General features: G+C 38.7%; 1 protein-coding gene across 13 annotated transcripts in view; it reads left to right on the top strand.

The window, feature by feature from the left end:
- RBM33 (RNA binding motif protein 33) overlaps positions 1–22669 on the top strand; it is a 108558-nt gene that overhangs the window by 6437 nt on the left and 79452 nt on the right. For 9 of the 13 annotated variants that reach the window (XM_075144150.1, XM_075144158.1, XM_075144153.1 and 6 more), the window contains exons 2-6: positions 4191–4284; positions 9234–9282; positions 11338–11414; positions 13459–13759; positions 16011–16121. In XM_075144150.1, the coding sequence (XP_075000251.1) occupies positions 4191–4284; positions 9234–9282; positions 11338–11414; positions 13459–13759; positions 16011–16121 (632 nt within the window). Of the gene's footprint in view, positions 1–4190; positions 4285–9233; positions 9283–11337; positions 11415–13458; positions 13760–16010; positions 16122–22669 lie in introns of those variants that run through there. The other 4 variants (XM_075144157.1, XM_075144151.1, XM_075144155.1 and 1 more) reach the window with 3 other exon arrangements.

Here is a 22669-nt window from a genome sequence, read left to right as displayed (position 1 = left end):
TAGCAACAGTTGCTATGTAGGACTACCTTTTTAGGCTACATCGGTACCATTTTAAGACATTAAGAGCTCTGCAGTGTTCCTGCTGATTCACCTCCTACGCTTCTCTGAGACTTGACTGTGTACTTGGGACTTCCATTTTACATCGAAAAATGATTAGTGAAGGCTTTATTGAAAGGGTGTCCACAGAGTTAGAAACTACCATCAGCATGGAGGAAATGAGGCTTGTATTTTGTGGCTTTCTAGTGTGGATGATCTATTGTTATTAAGCAGGAAAAAAGTTAACAGTTCTGGGCATTTATCATAAAACCAAAAAATAAGCTGTATAGAACAGCTTATAGCACTGCTGGTAAGTATAAGCACCAGGGTAAGTAAAAACCAAATGGGGACCTTTTAGTGTGGGGAACCAGATGTGTTTGGCTGTCTTTGAACTTATTCTGGCTCACAGCTGGCCAGGGCCTTGGCAGGCAGGCTGGTCCAACAAAACAGCCAGCGTTAGTGAGTCTCTGCAGCATCCTGCAACTTCTCTGTCACTTTGATAATGGTGATTTTCTTAGAGCTGCAGTAGGAAGAACCAAGTGGTGGATTATTTCTTTTGTTTTCCTGTATAACTGGTCTGTCCTGCTTACTTATTCAGTTAGTGCTTTTTTGGTATGTATAGGTCTTGGGGATTTTTCCCTTCTAGTGATGCCTGGAAGTTAGAGAGGGGACTTAGTGTGTTTAGTGATCACCTGTCTGGATATTCCAGTTGATACCCAGCTAAAGCGCACACATTTTGGTGAGCTTTGCCATGAGAGCCTTGAATTGAAACGAGGAGCCGTAGCCATTGCATTGCATGTCTTAGCAACAGTTGCTGTGTACAACTACCTTTCTAGGCTGTACTGATACTGCTGGAAGAAATACAAAACCTCTTCCAACTCCTACAATGGACATTTTCCTGCTGAAAAGGCTTATGTTCATGGATTTTCCCCCTCCCTTTTTTCCTTCTCTCCTCGCCTCCCACACAGTAATACTGAGAATTATAAAAAATCTTTGGCTGTTGCTCTCAGTGCTTTTGTGTTCTGCTGATGCTGAGTGTTCCTCTTTCTGTACAAGTTAATGTTTTACAGGCACTTAACCACACTTGACGTAAACGCTGACTTGTTTCTCAAGGAGAAACATCCATAAATGTTATGCTGATTGTTGTTTAGTGGTATTTTCCAATGTTATTGCCTAGACAGGTAGAAGAAAAATTAAAATATGTGAAGTTTCAGAAATGAAAAAAAAAATTATGCCTCACTGAGGTTTACCAGGCATCACATCACACTGCAGGTGTAAGGCTTGTGTCCATTTCAATGCTTTCTATCTCAGAAATGATGAAGCTGGCAATGAATGCTATTTGTAGATGCGTGACTGTTGTGACCTCCTTTTCTAAAGGAGAACTACAACCTGCTTTGAGCTCTGACAACACTTAATGTCAAAATGGCATAATTTGTAACGCTCATTGTCAGTGTCAGCTGTCACAGAACAAATAAGCATAAAAAAAAAAGCTGGCTCCCTCTGTCCCAAAGATCTTTATATGATAAGTGTGTGATGAGGCAGGGAGACAAGAGATGAAAACAGGGAGGTGGTGGTGACGTATGTGGAACAGTTCTTATAAGCTGTGGTCACCACACACAGATTGAACAGTCATTTTTTGAGGCTTTTGTATGCATCCTGCTAGAGGGGACTTGTGAAAAGGGCTTTGCATGGATGTAATTCAGCCTTGGATTTTGGTAGGAGTTGCTCATAAATAAGAAATAGGATGTGAGAAATTTGGAGGGGTTGGAAGAGCTAGAGGGTGGATGTTCGTGATGTTGGCTGAGTGGGGGTCCAGGTCTACACTAGAAAATTGGCAGGAAATCGGACGCTCTTTTGGTATTATTTCTTCACTAGCAGTAATACTAGGATGAAGCACTTTTATGGCCATGAAACTTAACTATCTAGTCTGGAAAAGTACTATGAATTATACTGAAGAGTGTTTCTTTTTGCTGTAGAGAGAGCTCAGTAGAGAAAAAGGGTTTGGCACGTAACTTTGTGTTGTCTAGATTTAAACTTGGCTGACGTGAAGGTCCATCTGTGTAAGAATTGTGTGCTGAAGAGCTAAGATCTTGTCTTCAAGTGGTGTTGGTTTATAATACAGCTCTCTGTAGTTCTAAAAGTGGTGCCTGGCATGAAAAAATACGGTATCTTGCAAGCAAGCAGGCATAGCTTAAAAAGAAGTTACTATCTTCCTGATGGTGGTCATTGTCCTGAGCTGTGTTAGTCAATATGTGGACACTCGTAATTTGGGTTGCTGCAAAACCAGTCACATTACCTTAAAAAAAAAAAAAAAAATCTTTGGAGGTGGTTACATCAAGTCAGTGGATTACTGCAATCCAGCGGTAAGAACAATGACAGTACAGGGTATTTGTGCCCTTAAAATGGCAGTGCACTAAGATAATCACTGCAGCATGGTTTTGAATGACCATAAGGAGAGTGAGGTGGCATTATTTTTCAGAGACCACAAAATTGGATAATTTGGTGTTCAAGAGGACGATCGTAAATGCTTGGATATCTGTCTAGCTTTCCCCTGTGGGTGAAATAGGAATTGGAATTGAAGGAGGTTGCAATATGTAGATGTTTGAGCAGAGAAATGTAAAACAACTGTTTGTTTCAGTGGTATTGGCTCATGTAAATTAGTTTAAATATAGAAGAATAATTAAAATATAAAAGTATCTGTAGGGAGTAAAGAGGGGAACCTCATCAAGGGGAATTGTTTTACCTACTGTTTCAAAACAAAAGAGTTGCCACCCATGACTTGTGTTGCATCATAATTCATACTGAGCAGTCTTATTTTCATAGCTATTTATGATTGAAATTTCTGGTTTGAAAGCTCTTAATTTAGTGACATTGCAAGAACTGAATTTTCTCTTTTTAATGTTTTTACCTCCTTTTAAACTCCTACCGGGCACTAATATCTGTATTTTGATTATATGAAGTAAGAATTGAATAGATTTGTCATTGCATGTAGGGAATATTCACTAAAGGATACTGGGTTGAGTTTAAAGAGCTTAGACAGGTTTGGTTTTGAAGGTTCACTAAAAAACCCCAAACAAACGTAAAAAACCAGTTGATCCTTGGCATTGTACTTGGTCAAAGAGTTAAGTGCTAAGAGTCAGGAGAATGACTGGATATATGGTATCTTAGTGTTCACCAATTCAGATTGTAAGGCTGGATTGCTCAACCTCCTGTGTTTTGCAGACAATTAAACTGCAGCGAGTTTCCCCATGTGTTGAGCATAACTTTTATTTGCCCACTTGTTTGACTCTTACAAAAGTCATTAAAATGTGTAAAAAGACACCAATTCCAGGTGTGCATTCTCTGTTGGGCTGTAGCGACAGGATGGGAAAGTGAGGGTTGAGTGTTCCTGAAGGTATGTGCTTCCAGTTTACAGATGACGAGACATCTGGATGTCTGAACAGAGCAGATGAGCTTTGCATTTCTTTTGCAGATAAATGGAAGTTTTAATATTTTTAAGTAGCAAAATTGTCATTTGCAAACTAAGCTACGCAGGAGTAATTTGTGATTTGATAGGCTAAAGTGAGGGTACTTGTAGAGGGAAATACATGGCGCACCAGTTTTATCTTGGAAGGCATGTGCATGCTTAGGTACACAGTGTAACCTGCTTCAATGACTTCTAGTGTTTCTAATGCCCCAATGTTGAGATAATTGATGGTGTATTACACCTGACTTCCCTCTTCAGTTTCGGGTTGCTGGTACCATCCTGCCTTATGCTGATCTGAGGTTTGTTCTTATTTTCAAAGTGCCTTTGCAAGCTCAGCATAGGCAGATGAGCTTGTGGCCTCCAAGGCAAGCAGAGATCTGGCAGACATGGTTCCTTCTACCTCCATTGCACCTCAGTTTCATGCATTTCTGGGGAGCTCCTGTCTCTGGGATGACCTCTGTTGGCAACATTTTCCAGGATGTATCTCACGCTCTTACATGTTTTCCTTGGGTCATCCTCACCTCAATAGTGAGAAGAGAGAAAGCTACATTAGGGGTTTTCCTCATATTAAAATGGAAAGTAGAAAAGGCTATTTTTACATCTTCTAAAAAACAACACCCCCCAAAAAAAAATCCCACCTGTGGTTGCTTCAGAAACCTTTCATTTCAGTAAGAATTATTTAATGTAGTTACCTTCCTTACAGATGATGACTTTGATCAATTTGATAAGCCTGGTGCAGAAAGGTCTTGGAGAAGAAGAGCTGGAGATGACGACTGGGACAGGTAGGTAGAATATCTTCATGTTCAGTTTCTGTATGCTGAATTACATTGCTCTGTTTTCCCATTCTGGCATTTTGTATTCTAACATTTGGAGTAGCACACATTTAGAAACTAATGAAGACGTTGGTTGTTATGCATGTATCAGCTGATGCTAGATTGTGCCAAACGTATACTTGCCTTGAGGAATATAGAGAGCACTGTGAAGAGATACCATGTAAAATTGGATAAATACAAAGTATTTGTGGTGTGTAATTAACTTGGCAATTAATAATCTGGTTTTCCTTTTAAATATTTAGTAGATCTCAATAGTTTAAAGTTAGATTAGTTAGATTTCGCTAGTACTTGAATTTGCCCAACTTTTTTTTTTTAAACTAGATGTTTAAATTCTTATCCTCAAAGTCCTACTTCAATTTTACACTAGGGGAGAGTAATGGAGCTTAGGTATGGGCTTCTATTGAAAAAATGACTGTTGTAAAGATTTAGAGGTATGTATGAATTTGGTTATTTTGGAGGAGAATAAGAGCATGTCCTTTTATGCGAAGGCACTCTAGCTGGGAAAGGCTTGAATCAAGCTGCTGGCTAGACTTGTCTATTCGTTCTGGGAGAAAACTTTTCACTTTTTTGTGGGGTTGCATTTTTTTATTATTCCTTTTTAGTAACAGAGAGACTTGTTCAGACTTTGCCAGTAGTTTTCACTCTAAAAAGGGGAAAAAACCATTCCAAACAGATTTTTGTCTTTTATAATAATCATTCAAATGATTGTAGTAAACAAATTTTACCCTAAGTAGTTTTCCACTGAGCTGAGCCCTTGGAGTGAATCAGCTACTCTACATTTATCATCATTCCAGAGGGATTAGTTTCTCTCCTGTGCCTTTCTGCTAGGTTAAGTGGGTAGTTTTCATTGCTCTAGGAGGTGAGTAAGAGTGAATAAGGAATTTGGACAATAGCTTCAGTATACAGGGTGTTCTGCTGTATGCTGATGAGAGGTGTCTGCTCTCTGTCACGCCAGCACAGCTGTTTGTGGGTTGGATGGTGAACTGCATCAAGGAACTGATCTGGTTTGAGAGTGTAATTAAAATAACTTGTTCAGCCTGGGTCACTGTACTGTGCTGCCTCCCAGCCCCAGCTCTGGGTATTCAAAAATACTGAAGCCAATATTACGGGCAAAATGTTTTGTATTAGAGTATTTTCTGAAATTTTTGCCTTTGCTGACTTCATGGTATGAATATGTGGGCTCTTAGATGCTGGCTGGTCACATTTGCTTTCAGCTGCCCTACTCTTACCACTTCAGAAAATTTGGAAGAGTCAAACAGCCATTGTATTGGAAGTTGTAAGCTTATTGCCAATGGTAAACTCCCTGTGGCAGTTTTTTTAATAGGACTTGAGAAAGGTTATAGAGTGTTTTCAGTAAGTTGAGACTTTGAAGCACACAAGGATTCAGTTTGAGAAAAAAGTTTTTGTTTATGTGTTTATTATTAGCTGCATATAATTTAAGATAGATGATCAAAAATCATATTGTTTATTCTTTAGTGAAATTTTAAGGGAAATGGTTTCAGGTGCAGTGCTGCAGATTCCAGAGTTTCATCTTGCTGATCATTTCAGAAAATGTTTTTCTTACAGCTGTATCTAATAGAATACTATTTTATTTGCATGTGTTGGAATTTTATTTTTTTATTATTATTAATTCTTTTTAGATTGACAAGCTGTCTTTGGAAGTCTTAAGTTCTATGGTTGTCTGGGTGATTACAAATGCTATACATGGATGTGTTGTTCGCTAATGTAATTGCTTGAATTTTTTTAACTACTGGCCTAACTCAGTATAGGACACAGTTTCTTGAAGGTGGAAAAAAGGCTAAATGAACACAGTAGACTTGTTTTGGTGTTTTTTTTTTTTTTGATCCTTCATGCTTTGTTTTGCAACCTAAGTAACTTTTTTTGTGGGGGAGGGTGAAGGGGTTATGCTGTTACTCGTACATCTTGATGAACCATCAACTCTTACTGTGTTGCTGCTTAACTGAGTCCCATCCTGCAGTCATTTAAATAATTTTGAATTTTCAGATCTCTTTCCTTTCTCAAACACTGGAGGGTGATAACTGAGAGTTGGAAGGCCCCTGTTATTTGGGAGTACAAATGTAACATTGTTCTTGGAGAATTTTTCCCATTACACTTTTTTTACAAATTCTTTTCCTGAAACACTTCTGTCCCTGCTACTGCTCAAGTTTAATGAGGCACGCTTATGAATTTGGAGGCCAGAAAGGGCCAGTCTGATGTCTTTATCATGGGCTGTTAATTTATACATTTATCTCTATAAGTAGCCCAAAGCTTGGGTTTGGGAGAAATGTGCAGTTCTGGTGCTATCCTGTGAGATGACAGGGCTGATTTAGTAGTTGACTTTTGCTGAAATTCGCTTGTTCTGACCCTTTTCTGAGACTATTCATTTCTCTACGCTGGCAGAAAACTTGTTGTCTGTCTTTTTTATTATTATTTTCTCTTCCTCATTTGGTGAGCTGAATTTATTCAGTGAGGGGAATGTTGAGTATTGGGAGTTGAGGAAGGGGAGGAAGTGGGTCTGTCTTTTGTGAGAGCGGTGAACTCTTAGATTATCTTAATCCTAATTTCCTAGAATTGTGGTTTTGGAAAGACCTTTGTGTATTGATGATAGTGAGGGTGAGTTGCCTTTGGAACTATCACAGATGTGTACTTTTATTCCAGTTTAATTTATTTTATGTGGCTTTGTGTGGTATCAGATTGCAACCATTCATTTTTGTCTGTTTTTCTCAGCTAGCCTAAGATCTTTCAGTGTCTGTGGTTTTTTTGTGTTTTTTTTTTTCTTTTCTGTTTTTTTAATAGTCAGATCTGGTAATTCTGGTCCCTCTTCTTTCTGATAGATAACTTCAGATTTGGCTGTTTTAAAAGAAGCTTGAAATAGGTCCGCTTCACTGTGCAGGCTTTTTACTGTTACTTTGTTTACTCAAACAGTTACCATTGGTGATTTTTCTTCTTTTAATTTATCGATGAAAATATTGAATGACATTGAATATTTTAATAGGTTTTGAGGGGCATTCTGTGAAACACCTTTGTTTCTGTTATAAGCTTTATGTATTTGCTAGTGCTAATTTTTTGACTGTCAAGTAAACAAGCCAAAGCTTTTAAAAATCTAGAATACATATGCAATTACTTCTATTGACCAAATGTTTAATCTTTTTTTTTTAAAAATCACATCGAGGATGTTTTTAGTAATGTGTTGAATAGCACTAACTATGTTTAGATAATTAATTTAATCTTTCACTTTCTTTTCCATTCCTCCTTGATCTGGATTTCTTACTATCTGAACTTGCTTTTCGTCTTTGAATGCTGCTATAACACACGCTCTTGCTGTCCTTTGGAATTTCTCTAGTGCAGCTTTATTAAAAGCTGTCAGTGGTCGACTATAGTGCTGGGAAATATTTTCAAACCTTTTGGTGCATTTGTCAGATTACTGGTAGCTGAAGAGATTAGTGACTTTTTCCTACTTCAATTTTGGCTCTAAATTCTTCTGAAACCATTTCTGTTACGTAGAATTTTCTATCTCTGAAATAAAGGTCTTAAATTCTAGTCAGTTTGCTCTTTGGGATGTATGATATGTCTAATGTCCCAATTTTTGTTTAATATTGCAGGGAGCACAAAACAATTGCTGTTTGTTAATGTTCAGTCATTCCTGGAACTGTTTGAGATCAGCAGCTATGAACAAATACTGTGTACTGATGATAATGTCCTATTTAGTGCTGATTTGGAATATCATCTGTTCTGTTCTAGCCCACAAGATTTTTATTGCCCTCTGAAAGAGATGTATCCATCTACAAAAACAACTTTTAGCACTGATTTATGTCTTGGGGTTGGCTTCCCCATTTTCAAGTATTTCCTATACCGTCCTAAGGAACTCTTATACATATCTCCATTCTGTTAATATAGTCCATTCTCACTCTGCGGTATTGAATTTTTATGTATTATCTAAGGCATGGGGGTGTTTTTTGTGGTTTGTTTTTTTTTAAGGTGTGCAGGTGGAAATAGGGTCACATTCTTGAAATACAGCTCATATTGCAAATCACTGGCATCTCATTTTAGTATTAGGACATGCATGTTCTAACATGGGCATTTGTCAGTAATAAGTGTATATTATAGAATGTTTATTCCTGTCACTAGGTAATTCTTTCACTGAAGGAAGAATGAGATTAAACAGTTGTCCTAAAGCTTAACTAATCTGGACTGTAGTTCTTTGTGTTGCATCCTATTTATGGGACAGATGCTATGTGATGGCAGAAGTTTTGTAAGCCAGGTATTTCTATGCTTCCTGAATTCTTAGCCACGCTTACAAAGATAGTGAAACATGCATTTGATTTTGTCGTCCACAAATGTCTGTTTGACCTTACCCTCAAATTGAGGAGGAGGGAATAAAGTACTTATGAAAGATCTAGGCCTAAGTGGCTCCCAAGCCAGCTGACATCCAGTGCCTCCTTGCTGAAGTGCAGCTTGGGCCACATGGTGGCCTGTAGACTGAGTCTTGCCCGCAGGACTTTACTGTCTCACTTCTTCCCTCGAGAGGTAGGAAATAGCAGTTTGGACAATATACCCAAATGGCCTTGAAGTGAAGCATCTCGAGTCGGGACTTAATAACCGTGTTTAAAATGCCTGCACTTTGTCTAGGTTTATATGCTGTGTTCTAGTTGGAGGGATATGGAAAGAAGAGCATATGGAAATGAAATGACTGCACAACAGAAGTCCTGTTTAATACGCATGGTCTATTGTTTCATTTAAAATATATATCTCCTCCTTCAACTTGCTGAATGCTTTGCTAAAAGGAAAGCTTTGTGCAGACTCAATTCTCCAAGTTAGTTTTTTAAGGTGTATACCCTATCTGGTGTTTGTTTCTGTTTTCTGAGGTTCAGCTTCTTAAATTTGTTAATGTTTTGCAGTGAACTTGATGATGACTTGCTTGGAGAGGATTTGCTAACTGGCAAAAAGGTAAGAGACGTGCGTTGAAGTGAATTGTTATAGATATTAAAATGTGAATGTTGTTCAACTTACCCACTTCAGTTGTTTGGTATGGCCTTTTACGTATTTTAGTCACCTCCCCAAAGCCTGACAGCCACAGGTACCTGAGATCTGCCCTATTGCCAGAGCGCTCTGCACCCAGAGCTTTGTTTCCTTTTGTGAAGTACCTCCAAGTGTGGCTTTTTAAAATAAAACTTCTAGAAAAAAATTTTTCATTTCTTCTCATAACACATGGTTCAAAAAGGAGATGGTTCTCAAAATCAGTTTCTCTGTAGCCCATATTGACTTAATGATAAAACAAAAAAAAAACAAAAAAAAAACCCCAACAAAAACAAAAAAAACCCTGTTATGCCTCCTGAGTGCTGATTAGCATTCTGGAGAATTCACTTCAACTGCCAGTTTCCTGGCTATTAAAAGTAACTCATCAAAATACCATCAGTATTTACCGGAGAGTAAATAAAAAAGCAATCAGTGGTGTCTATTAAAGATCCACTCACTGCACACAATCCAGTAGTACTTTGTCTAATGAGTAGGCAGAGGATTTCCCCTTCTACAGTGAGGGAAGAATATGGAAGCAGCTAGCGGAGAACATAAATGAGTTCCCTCATGTCTGCTATAGACTCCTCACTCTGATACTTATTTCCAGAATTGAACCCTATGAAAGAACTAAATGTATGTTTGGATTTGCCAGATATCTGCAGGAGAAGGCAGGTCTTCTGTTTGGGAAGTCAAAACTGGCTAGTCACCTCTTCCTCTACTTCATCTGCTAAATTAATTAATTTAGAAAATAGTTTTTAAAGTTTTGGTTGGAGATGAATAGGTTTGTTAAGAAATCCAGATCTGGTAAAAATTGAGTTTTAATTGATGTCATTTTTTATAATCACACTCTAGATGTTGGAAGTTAGCTTCTTGAAATTATTGTGTAAGTAATCCCTATTAAAGATAGGATGTTCCTTTGTCTCGTGTACTGGTTTAAAAAATAAAATAAAATTCCAGGAGGATAGGGATTGCAGGTGTGTGTTACACAATTATCAAAAACATAAGCAGTTAACATTGGATACATCTCTGTGGTTGAAACGTAAGTTGATAAAGCTACTTACTCTTTTTTTTTTTTTAAGATATCTATGAATACTAACCAATACTAGACTTCTCCAATGTATTATATGTTCTTGTGCTTTTTCTATTCTTGTTTTCAGTTTGCCATGTTACAGGGCTCTGAGCAATATCTGTGCGTATGGACTCTCATGGTGGAGTAATAATAGATCTCTGAGGAAGTTTTCCCTGAGCTATTTAGGCTAAACTTGCTTCTACTTAATCTCATCCCAGTACTTTTAGATAAATCTACCCTTGTATAACCTTTCTGCCCCTATTACTTTAGAGGATGGAAATAATGTTGCTGAGCAAAACTGCAGTTATCTCTTTCTAGCGGGTAATTATTTACAAAAAAAACCCAAACAAACAACTGAAAGTAGGATAGACAAATTAGGAGGAGTTCAGAAAAGGCATGATATTTTCTTCTAATTTTTTTTTGTCACTTAGAAACTAATAATGGTTTTTCAATTTTCTTCATAGCATCATATCCTTTTCTCCAGTCTCCAAAGTATCTCTGCTTTCTAGAAACTGCAGTAACTTAGTGGTTTTTCTTGACTCGCCTGATGCATCAAGGTTACAAGGCAGTTAAATAAGAGCACTAAAGCTAACTTTTCTTTCTTCCTGATATTTCTTAAGTGAGTTGTCGTCTTTGGCTATATTTGGGAATGCATCAGTGAAAAGTGTTGAAGCTAGGCAAATTTCAGTTTTGTAAATTTCCATAAGACTGTCAAACATTGATTTTCAGATTTGTTGCCTTGTGTAGTGTATTTTTTCTTATTGACTTAGATAATTTCGTTGAATATATGGTCTTAGTCTGGGATGCATTCTTCATAAAAAATACTTAGTGTTCAGAAGTTTCAATAGTTTCAGTACCTAGTTAGTTAAAAGTTTATATCCTTTTTATGTTCATGATTGACTTTTTCTGAAACCTAGAATCAGTCAGACTTGTCAGATGAAGAGCTGAATGATGATCTTCTGCAAAGTGACAATGAAGAGGAACAAGAATTTCGGTATCTCTTTTCTAAGTCTTGTGTTTTGAGTAACTCTAAGCTATTAATGACTACCACTACTGATAACTAGTAACTACTAAACTGAAGTGATTGGTATATACTTAAAATAGTTTTACTTTTTACCTAGCCAGCTACTTAATGATGTGTATATATAATGTGTTCAGTAGCATTGTTAGCATTTCAGTAAAATGATTTTTTGTCTATTTGAATCTAATAAATTTAACTCAAATCTATAAAGAAAGCTTATAAAGAAGAAACTGTGTCATCTCCTGCGCATTTAGAATTATTTATAAAAGCTTGCAGAGCTCTTGTTCTGTGCCTTCTTGGTATCGTTGTAGGCTTCCTTCTCCTGTGAAGTCCTTTTCTGCCATCTTTCTTTTAAAAATATATCTTAACTCCTAAGACCCTGAGGAGGGGAGCTTCATAGTTTGTAAGGCTTGATTTTTGTGGCTTAAGTATTTGTATACAATTACACAGCAGAAAATTTTGTACAGTTTATAGGGTTGAGCAAGTACTTCTATGGGCGTTTACTGACAATCCTGCCCTGTGAATACCCTGTGGTGATACAGCTCCACAAATTATGGGTATTACAAGTCAAAATGAGTGTCTTGATGTTTTTACTTTCCAAGCTGGACTGAAGGGGGAAGGAAGATGCTTCTGATGCAGAAGTGATGCAGTACCACTGCTGCTTTTAATGGCCTGCGTGTTTTGCCAGCTTTTCCTTTACTTGTCGCATGCTATGCAGGCATGTCGTCTAAAGGGGTATGAAAATACATATATGTATAACATATATACATATGTTGCTCTGAGATCTCCATTCTATCCTTGGCTGGAATTAGGAATGAGGAGTCCTGTCTCTGTGTTGGATTGATGAGGGTGTGGTGAAATACCTCAAACCATCAATCTCTCCATCGGCTGCTGTTTTCCTCCCTGCAGGAGTGAGGATTGGGCTGCTCCCTTCAAAATGGGGAATCCCAGTTACAGTCCTTGCTGTTTCTTCACTGGATTTCCCCCTTATGAGCCCTGGGCAGCAGGGATGGCTATGTGACGGCACGAGTGATGAGAAAGTATCTAAAGTGTGATAATATTGCTCAGTGGAAGCAGGTTTCTGTAGACAAGTCTTAACATTTTTAGCAGTTTTATTGCCAAGGAGTGAGAGCGTTGCTCCACTCCATTCCCCTCTTCCTCTATTTCCATTAAAACTCATTTATGCCTCTATAGTTGGGAGGATAATGATAATCCTGCATAATGTCTTCATTTTTGTGTTAAATCTTCTCCGTCTTATAGATGTAAATGGCTCAAAGCTGCCTGGGTCTTGTTCCCCCAAACTTATGAAAATAGTGAATAATAGGAAAGTAATCAAAAAAAAAAAAAATCTTTGTTTTCCTTGTACCTGGAGCTCTCAAATCACAAAGAGCTTTTTCCCTGCTTTTCTAACTAGTCTGCAGTTGCTTAGTCGCTCCTTTATATGTTGATGGCACTAGCTATTGTAAACAGTAAATTCTGAGTTTTGCTTTTTCTCTAGATTATAAACTTGCCAGTTTTGTATTGATGGTTTTTTTCCCAGTGTCTGTGCCAGTGCTGTTACTAAGTTAGAATAAATCTTAGGCATTTAAATGACAGTTCTTGACTATATATTTTACATTATTTTAAGTGGAACATTAATCTCTCATAAAGATTTAAGTTTGAGTTCAAGATAATCAAGAAAGAACAATATTAATACATGTAATAAAACTAGCCTATTCTGAAAGATTGGGAAAACAGATGCAGTTATAGTAATTTTGTGTATTTTTTTGTTAGTCTTTGAATTAATATTGAATCCAGTCTGCTTTGGTTACCAAGCAGGACTTTTGCCAGTTTGACCTGCTAAACCATCTGGTTGGTTTGATTCCCCTGGTCAAATAGCCTGCAGCTGGTGATAAGCTGCAGTACAGTATGCATTATGAGAATATGGCATGGAATCAAATAGCGTGTGAGGTATAAGTCTTTGTGAGTAGTTGACTGTTATGCTTCAGCCTCTGAATTTCTTCCCCCTATACCATAGTTCTCAAGGTGTCACAGTTAGCCTCAATGCTACATCTGGCATACTTACGTCATACGAACTCTCTGAGACCATCAACGATCAATCGATAGAACATGAGTCTGAGTATGACCAAGGGGAAGATGAAATTGTGTATGACAAATCTGAAGCACCTGACGTATATGCTTCAGAGTACGCAGAGGAAGGACATTATGAAGGCAATGATCCTGACCTGACAGAAGACCAAATAGAATATGGGGAAGAGCCTGGAGAAGAAGATGAAGTGCTAGACCTTGAAATCAATGAACCCCTAGATGAATTTCCAGTGAGTTTCTTTCTATTGTATCTTCAAAGATAACATTGCTTCATGTGCATAGGGTTTTAGACTGATTTCAAATCTGTTTACCTCCCTAGGGAGGAGGGGAAATTAGACCTATTATCGCTGTCTGCCAGTTTCTTTATCTAGGCTGTGACAAAGTTTGTGTTGACAGCTTGTTTGGCGGTAGGTAATGCTCCTTTGTCATGCTGGAAGGCAGTTGAGAATCATGACCTTGAGGATTGTATCCTTAAGGAAGAAAACAGCTTTGTGTGGTGAAGATACACTGCCAATTGTTAGAAGTACTTAATGCAAAAGCTTTTATCCAGGCTTTAGACAAGATCTGATAAAGTCCTTGGAAGGTGAAAAGATTATTGACCTGCTAAAGACATCTTTAAGGTGCTAATATCCCAAAGTGATTGATGTCCTGCTCGTTCATCCTTTTTGTAACTGAGAACTGTCTAAACCTGAATAAAGAGATTGGAGGTTAGTTCAGAAAATGTCACCTGCATAATTCAGTATAATTTAAACAGTGTATTAGAGAACATGCACTGGCTTTAATTGCTAGTGAAATTATTTAATCTTAATTAAAACTGTATGTGATCAATGAGATGTTTTAAAATACAAGCAAACTTACTGAGGAAAGGTTTTGTTCTTGTTTTTTGTTCATAATTGTTCAGAATTGAACCTGTTCATGTGTAAGCACTTGCAGAATGTTTAAGAATGTTTATATTTTTGATGGGGTAAAATCTGATGTTAATGTATATGTGCTATAGGTGCATGTTTCCTTTGGTAAGAAAGTACTGCAGTGTTTGCTTCATGAATTTGTAGTCAAAGGATGTAGAAGTACAGAAGTAAATGGGACAAACAGCAGTAGATGGGATCTTTATGATGATATTGCTGGGATCTGAATGAAAACTGTTTTGGTTATGGTTTTGATAATATTGAAATTATTGTCTACTTAAAAGCCCTGCTAATTATACCTTTGGGGTGGGTTGACCCTGGCTAGATGCCAGGTGCCCACCAAGCTGCTCTATCACTCCCCCTCCTCAACTGCACAGGGGAGAGAAAAATTGGACAAAAGGCTCGCTCGAGGTAAGGATGGGGAGATCACTCACCATTTATCATCATGGGCAAAACAGACTCAACTTGGGGAAATCAGTTTAATTTATTACCAATCAAATCAGAGTAGGGTAATAAGAAATAAAAATTAAATCTTAAAACAACTTCGCCCCACCCCTCCCTTCTTCCCGGGCTTCACTTTACTCCCGATTTTCTCTACCTCTTCCCCTGGGCGGTGCAGGGGGACAGGGAATGGTGGTTGTGGTCACTTCATCACATGTTGTCTCATTGTCTCTGCCACTCCTTCCTCCTCAGGAGGAGGACTCCTCACACTCTTCCCTTGCTCCAGCGTGGGGTCCCTTCCACAGGAGACAGTCCATGAACTTCTCCAGTGTGAGGGCTGCAGTTCTTCATGAACTGCTTCAGCGTGGGTCCCTTCCATGGGGTGCAGTCCTTTAGGACCAGGCTGCTCCAGCGTGAGTCCCCCACAGGGTCACAAGTCCTGCCAGCAAACTTGCTCCAGCGTGGGCTCTTCTCTCCACGGGTCCACAGGTCCTGCCAGGAGCCTGCTCCAGCACGGGCTTCCCACGGGGTCACAGCCTCCTTCAGGCATCCCCCTGCTCTGGTGTGGGGTCCTCCATGGGCTGCAGGTGGATATCTGCTCCACTGTTAACCTCCACGGGCTGCAGGGGCACAGCCTGCCTCACCATGGTCTTCACCACGGGCTGCAGGGGAATCTCTGCTCCGGTGCTTGGAGCACCTTCTCCCCCTCCTTGTTCGCTGACCTTGGTGTCAGCAGAGTTGTTTCACATATTCTCACTCCTCTCTCCGGCTGCAGTTGCCTAGGATTTTCCCCACCTTCTTAAATACGTTATCCCAGAGGTGCTACCACCGTCGCTGATGGGCTCAGCCTTGGCCAGCGGTGAGTCCGTCTTGGAGCAGCTGGCATTGGCTCTATTGGACATAGGGGAAGCTTCTAGCAGCCACCCCTGTACCCCCCTTGCTACCAAAACCTTGTCACAGAAACCCAATACAGCCATATATGATATGTCACTTAAAATTATCAGTTCTGATAAATACAATACTTCTCTCCCAGTTCTGGAAACAGTAACAGTGCATACAGACCTCGCCTCTTAACGGGTTTGCGATTCTGTAAATTTGGCCTGTGTCTTTTCACCTTCTTGTGTTATTGCCTTAGGATGAAGATTACATGCAATCATATAATGAGCAAGGAATGGAAGAACAAGAAGAATATACAGCTGATGAGGAGCTGGAAGAATCCCAGACAATAACAAATGAATCAGAAGAGGTATGTTGTGAATTTAATGGAAACTTAAAATAACTAGTTTTTTCAGAATTTGAATTTGTAGAATTGTCCATATTGCTGGGTAAGAACTGATGCAACTTTGCCAATGTTGAATTATTGGTGGTATTACTCTTTGTATAAGATGAATTGTGATAGCATCTATATTGTCAGATACATCAGATCCCCTCTCCCCCTTGGGATGGAAATCATAAGGGAAAGCTCAGAATGTCCATATGTAATCTTAGCTTCAACGTTAGAAACTTCAGGGACCCTTTTGGGTAGGAGAATGATAGTAACACTGCATGCTGTCTGTTAAATCTCTAATAGCTATGGTGCCCCACTTTCTAGATGGATAATTTGCTGCTGTTGGGAGTGTAGACACAGTTCTCAACATCCCATTTGAAGGAGGAGCATGGGCATGGAACGTTCTGTATGTTAGAAAGGCAAAGGTCAGATTGATTGTTGTTTTGAAAGAAGTTGTATTGGGACTGAAATTTCTATCAAGTTTATCTGAATTCTTCAATTAGGAAAAAGGATGAGTTCCTTCATTTGCAAGAAGAAAGCTTATGCCAAAAACTGTCAAGTATACATTCACTCATTATAGCCTGGAACAGTAGTATCATACCTGTTATTAATTTGCAGCAAGTTTTTGATGTGGGATTTTTTTTCCTTTCCCCACCAGGAATCTGCTTTAATATTACTTTTATTCCATTTCTTAATTAAATAGGATTGAATGGATTACCTGCTGAGAAGTGTAGTCAGAGTGTGTTCCCTCTTTGGAGCTTTAACTCATCAGGAAATTAATTCCTCAAAGACACAGCAGCGTTCTTCTATGAAGTTCTAACAAACGGGTGTGCTGTGATACTCTCTAGTTGTATCGAACTTATTATAATAAAACAGCGTTCTTTGGTAGGTGGAGAGAGATGCATTGAAAGGGACCACCTGCATTGTTCAGTCTTCACTGTTGCAAGCATGACATCTTGCACCAAATATACCTTAAACGTAGTTAATTTCCTATTTCCTAAGTATTAAATCTACCCTTCCAAAGAACTGTGAAACAGTTCAGCACTTTTTGTTCATTCACTGGATTATATACACTTTCCTTCTGGTGTTTTAAAAGCAGCCTGATGCATTTGTGCTATCTGCAGCCACAGTGTGTATGAGATGATGAAAGCACAGCATATCGTGTAAAATTAAGTACATAGTTGGGATTCGCTGTCAAACTTACTGCTTTAAAGAAGCACAGCTTCATTTTTAGAGTATGAACTAGTGAGAATTCTGTAATAATCATATTGTCTAAATTTGTCCAATTCAGAATTAAATTCCTTTCATTCAAAAGATAACATTAATGCAAGTTTTTAATTGATTTTAATTGTTAATAGAGCTTTTAGAGAATTTGTTCATTAATGTGAACGTTTTGGCCACATCTTTATTCAGTTAATCAACATTCTGGCTTTATTCTGATGGCTTGCAGATTGCCACAGGTTTCTTGTTTCCAAAATAGTACTATCTTTTTATTCCTTTATTATTTCACATATAGCTTATTTACATTTGTCTGTAGGCTCACAATTGCACTCTCTAAATGAGAATACCACCAAGAGAGATAATCTTTGTAGAGTATGCTTCTGTTTATTACATGGTTAGATGCATGCCTCCAGCTCTGAATAGTTTTGTTCTTTATTCGAGTGTTGTATTTAAATCTCATAACATTCACTGCTTGCAAACAAGGGTAATTGTTGGCATTCTCCTGTAGAAAATGCAACACAAGAATGGAGCTGTAATAGATGTGGTACAAATAAATAGCATTATTATTTCTTGACTGAAAGTTGACATCTGAATAACTGAGAGCGAGCTGATAAAGTGTTTGGTAGTGTTGTATTTTAAGCAATTTCCACATTAAAACCAAATAAAGCCTCTCATTATATTGCATGAAGAAATTTTCTAAACCAAGAGAAAAGCTGACTGGCTGGGGAATTGGAACATGATAGGGGAAACTGGTGAATAAGGGAAGTGAGAGACCTGTTAAGAGTGGCACTCAGGTGGGAGATGTGAGGAAGAGGCAGGAAAAGTTTGTGTCCTTGGCCAGATCAGGTTCAAGGCATGCTTTTTCATTTGGCATTTAATTTGAAACAGTGCTTAGAACTTGGATTTTGAATAAATAACACTCTTTGTGGAGCTTCCTTGAAAAATGTAGCAATGCTTCAGAAAATATTTTTGCCTTCCTAAGGTACAAAGCAAAACCCAATACCCAGAAGTTTCATCAGCAAATAGGTGTGGTGAAACTATCGGTGACATGAGTTACCGTGTCCTAAATATTTTTAGAGTAATAATATCATTAATTATTTCTACAAAATGTTCATAAAAATGTAGCCTCCTAAAATTAGAGTTCGTAGTTCCAATATAAAACAGAGAAATTAATCTCCTTTGAAGTCTATGGTAGGGGGGTGTCTCATTGCATAAATTTAAGCCATGTCTTGGGTTATGCTGATAAGAAATGATGAGGACTTTAATCAAGAAAACATTTCATGAAGAAGTGCTGCATATGGCTTTTCTTTTGATAGAATACAGACTTGGAAAAAAAAGGCCAATGTGTGTGTCTGTTGAATTGTTCCATCTGTGTTTAGCCAAAACTTATGCATTTTAGTTCTTCTGTTCAAGTTTGAAGGCACTACCTATCAGCCTGGAGGAAAATGATGAAAAGAGCGCAAATCAAAACAGCCAAGTTTTAAACATATTTAGAAGCTCTTAGGCTTGTTTTTTATTCCCATTTTTCATCTGTGAAGTGGAAGTGCCCTTGGAATAGGTGTAACATCCTCTTACCTGCTCTCTTATTTCTTGATCCCTTAGGATTGAGCAATTACTGCTGCTTCAGTGTGTTAGCCCCTGGTAGAAGCCTCCACTGCTTATTTTCTAGCTAGTTAATAAAAGTTCTTTGTTTCACCTTCATAATATTTCACGGGGCCAGTTCAACTTGTTTTGGGGCCAGTCTTGTTCAACATCTTTATCAATGATCTGGATGAGGGGATCGAGTGCACCCTCAGTAAGTTTGCAGATGACACCAAGTTGGGCGGGAGTGTTGATCTGCTGGAGGGTAGGAAGGCTCTGCAGAGGGACCTGGACAGGCTGGATCGATGGGCCGAGGCCAACTGTATGAGGTTCAACAAGGCCAAGTGCCGGGTCCTGCACTTGGGTCACAACAACCCCAGGCAACGCTACAGGCTTGGGGAAGAGTGGCTGGAAAGCTGCCCGGAGGAAAAGGACCTGGGGGTGCTGGTCGACAGCCGGCTGAACATGAGCCAGCAGTGTGCCCAGGTGGCCAAGAAGGCCAACAGCATCCTGGGCCTGTATCAGAAATAGTGTGGCCAGCAGGAGCAGGGAGGTGATTGTGCCCCTGTACTCGGCACTGGTGAGGCCGCACCTCGAATCCTGTGTTCAGTTTTGGGCCCCTCACTACAAGAAGGACATGGAGGTGCTGGAGCGTGTCCAGAGAAGGGCAACGAAGCTGGTGAAGGGCCTGGAGCACAAGTCTTATGAGGAGCGGCTGAGGTGGGTGTTGGTCTCTTCTGCCAAGTAACAAGCGATAGGACGAGAGGAAATGGCCTCAAGTTGGGCCAAGGGAGGTTTAGATTGGACATTAGGAAAAAGTTCTTTACTGAAAGAGTGGTCAAGCCTTGGAACAGGCTGCCCAGGGAAGTGATTGAGTCACCATCCCTGGAAGTATTTAAAAGATGTGTAGATGTGGTGCTTAGGGACATGGTTTAGTGGGCATGTTGATGTTGGGTTGACGGTTGGACTGGATGATCTTAAAGGTCTTTTCAAACCTTAATGATTCTATGATTCTATACGTGGAAGGGATCTGGTTTAGCCTTTACAGTGCTCACCTGTTCTGTACATCTTAGCACTCTCTGGCACAAAGCTCTCCAGGACACTTGACAATCCTGTGTTTAGGAGGATCCTGCGCTAAAATCAGCGTTTATCACGCTGACTAGTGTTTTCTCCTGCTTTCCTTGGCCTATGTCTGGTATCAGTCCTGCGACTGTGTGGCAAGCTGTTCGGAGCAGGAGCATTCTTGCAGATCATAACCAGCATGGGGAGTTCTGGTCAGTGACTGGGATTTATGGCATAATTATTTAATGAGGATGGCAGAAAACTCTGACCTTGTGATAGAAGAAAGGTTATTGTTTTTCTTCATAAGGAAGAGTCAGCAGAGCTCTTTGGTAGCTTTGTGCAAGGTGTCGTAATGGGAAATGTTAAGCTCCCTTTGAGGAGAGCTGCTAAGAAGCCTTGGCTGGCTAGTCCAGTCAAGTGACCTCAAGTGGGCTGTTCAAGGACTGTTTACGTATATTCAGAGATATTAATGATTAGCAAGTATTAAATAGAATCCTGTAAGTACTAGTATGTATTAATTCTATGTCTGCAGTTGTGTCTTTTCCTGTATAAATTTATTTTGAAACATAGAATCCATTCATATACTGTAATCTTGGCAAAACAACTCATCCTGTTAGGCTGGAAGTTGAAAAAGATGATCTAAAGAAGTCTTGCATGGTACAACTATTGAACAAATTGCGGGCTGTATGCTCCTACACAGCTCAGATAACCTTTCCTGGAGCTATACGTAGAGAACATATGGTTGCCTGTCAGACATGTTTGTGTCTCCATTGCAACTAATATAACTTCTTCAATAATACGTGTAATCAGACTTGGACATGGGTCAGTTAGCATTCTCGAGCCCTGCCTTTCCTTGGTGCCTGCTTTTTCATTAGCTCCTTTGATTTTTTTTGTCTTTGATACTTAACGCTTGTACGGCTGTTGTTTCTTAATAGGTGGCATGAGCCTTATACCGATGAATAAAGTGAGTTAGACCCAGAAGACTACAGAATTGATATAAGTGGCGAAGAATAGAATAATGCTGGTCTAGAAAAGTTTTAGAAATGTTTTTTATTGTTGCATAGAAAAATAGTTGTCTTGAATATAGTGTCTTACAACTTGGTGGGGTTTTTTTGTTGTTGGGGTTTTTTTGGGGGTTTTTTTTGGTGTGGTTTTTTTTTTTTAATGGATTTTTTTTTTCCAGACTGAATAATTATCAAAAGACAACAGTTTCCACAGGTATTTTCTGTAGCATTTCATTAAAGCATTGCAAAATTTTTCAGGACAATGCAGACTGCATTAACCATTCTAGTCCTGATTCTGCAGTCTGAGCCACGCATAGAGCCTTGCACGAGTAAGTTTTGCGCTGAGATTACATGATTTAGACCAGTCTTTGGTGAATAAAAACTGGAATTCCAACATAGCTTTTAAGGGGCATGGACATAGAGAGTGGTTGTGTCTGGGGTTTATGCTCTAAAGTAAAGCAGGAGGCTCAGTGTAGTGAGAGAGCGTGTCTCGCAAAACAGCCATTCCAGTTCTGACTTCCAAATCCTGATACTGAAGGGAAAGTTTTTAAAGACAACATTGGGACACTAAAATTGTGGGGCTTATAATATTTAAAAACATAAATTTGATAGAGAGATTGCTACTCCTTTCTCTTTTGGGAGTCCCTCTTTTGAAAGTGAAATGCTAACCCTGTCTTTCTCCCTAGTTTTTGTTTGTTTTTATTAAACCACGTTAGCATCTCTTTCCTTGCTAACATCCCTCCTCTGTTCCATGAGTCTCAACTGCCTGTCCTCAGAGGCGCTTTGATTATACATGGTTATGCTAATCAGACCAGTTGTTCTTAATTTGGGTTTGGTTTTGAGGTTTGGATTTTTTTCAATCTTGAAGGATTTTTTTTTTTCCTGCTATCCTGTCTTTTGTTTTTAGCTGCATTTTTTGATATGATAAAGTCGTCATATAAAAATAGATATCTTTTTAAAATATAAGCCTTAAAGCTTTTTGTGAGGTCAGGAGATGTAGTGCTTAAATGTTTGCCTGGAATGGATAAACACATTCTGAGATAAGGAGATGATAAAATGAAAGTAACTTGGGATCAGTAGCCCATTAAAGCCCAGTAACTAAGTATACAGATCACTTACTCATCAGACCAAAGTTGGAGAAGCTTTGAGCTTGAGTTCATATGATATGCTGTCTTTTAAAGTAGAAACTGTCTTGCCAGATCCTGTCTCTGATCTTACTCCCCATGTTCCTTTTTGGTTTTGGATGAAGTTGGGCTCCTGGATAAGGAAATTTATGATCTGTTGCCATTAATTCTGCCATTAATTCTTTTTCTTCATTTGTGACTTAGTATCTGTCCACCTGACTGACACAACTGCTGTGCCTTTTTCATATAAATTTTTGCACCAATCTGGTTAATTAGAAGATTAGACCATTTTTTGCATGTTACATTTCACTCATTTTTTAACTCTCCTCAAGCAACATATAAGTTATGATGTATTTAGTGGCTTTGCAAAGAACTAAAATGCATGTGCAGGCTCTAAGAAATGAGCAAGTAGGCTTGTACAAAAAATAACCAAATACACAGTAACCAAATATTTTATGGAAAATTGTACTATATTATAACACTTCTAATTTTCAACTCTAGAAATCAAATATAATTTGTGTAACATTCTGAACAT

Source organism: Calonectris borealis, chromosome 2, assembly GCF_964195595.1.
Source record: "Calonectris borealis chromosome 2, bCalBor7.hap1.2, whole genome shotgun sequence".
Taxonomy (NCBI): domain Eukaryota; kingdom Metazoa; phylum Chordata; class Aves; order Procellariiformes; family Procellariidae; genus Calonectris; species Calonectris borealis.
Note: the sequence above shows the minus strand (reverse complement) of the source record. Positions and strands in the feature narration are given on the sequence as shown.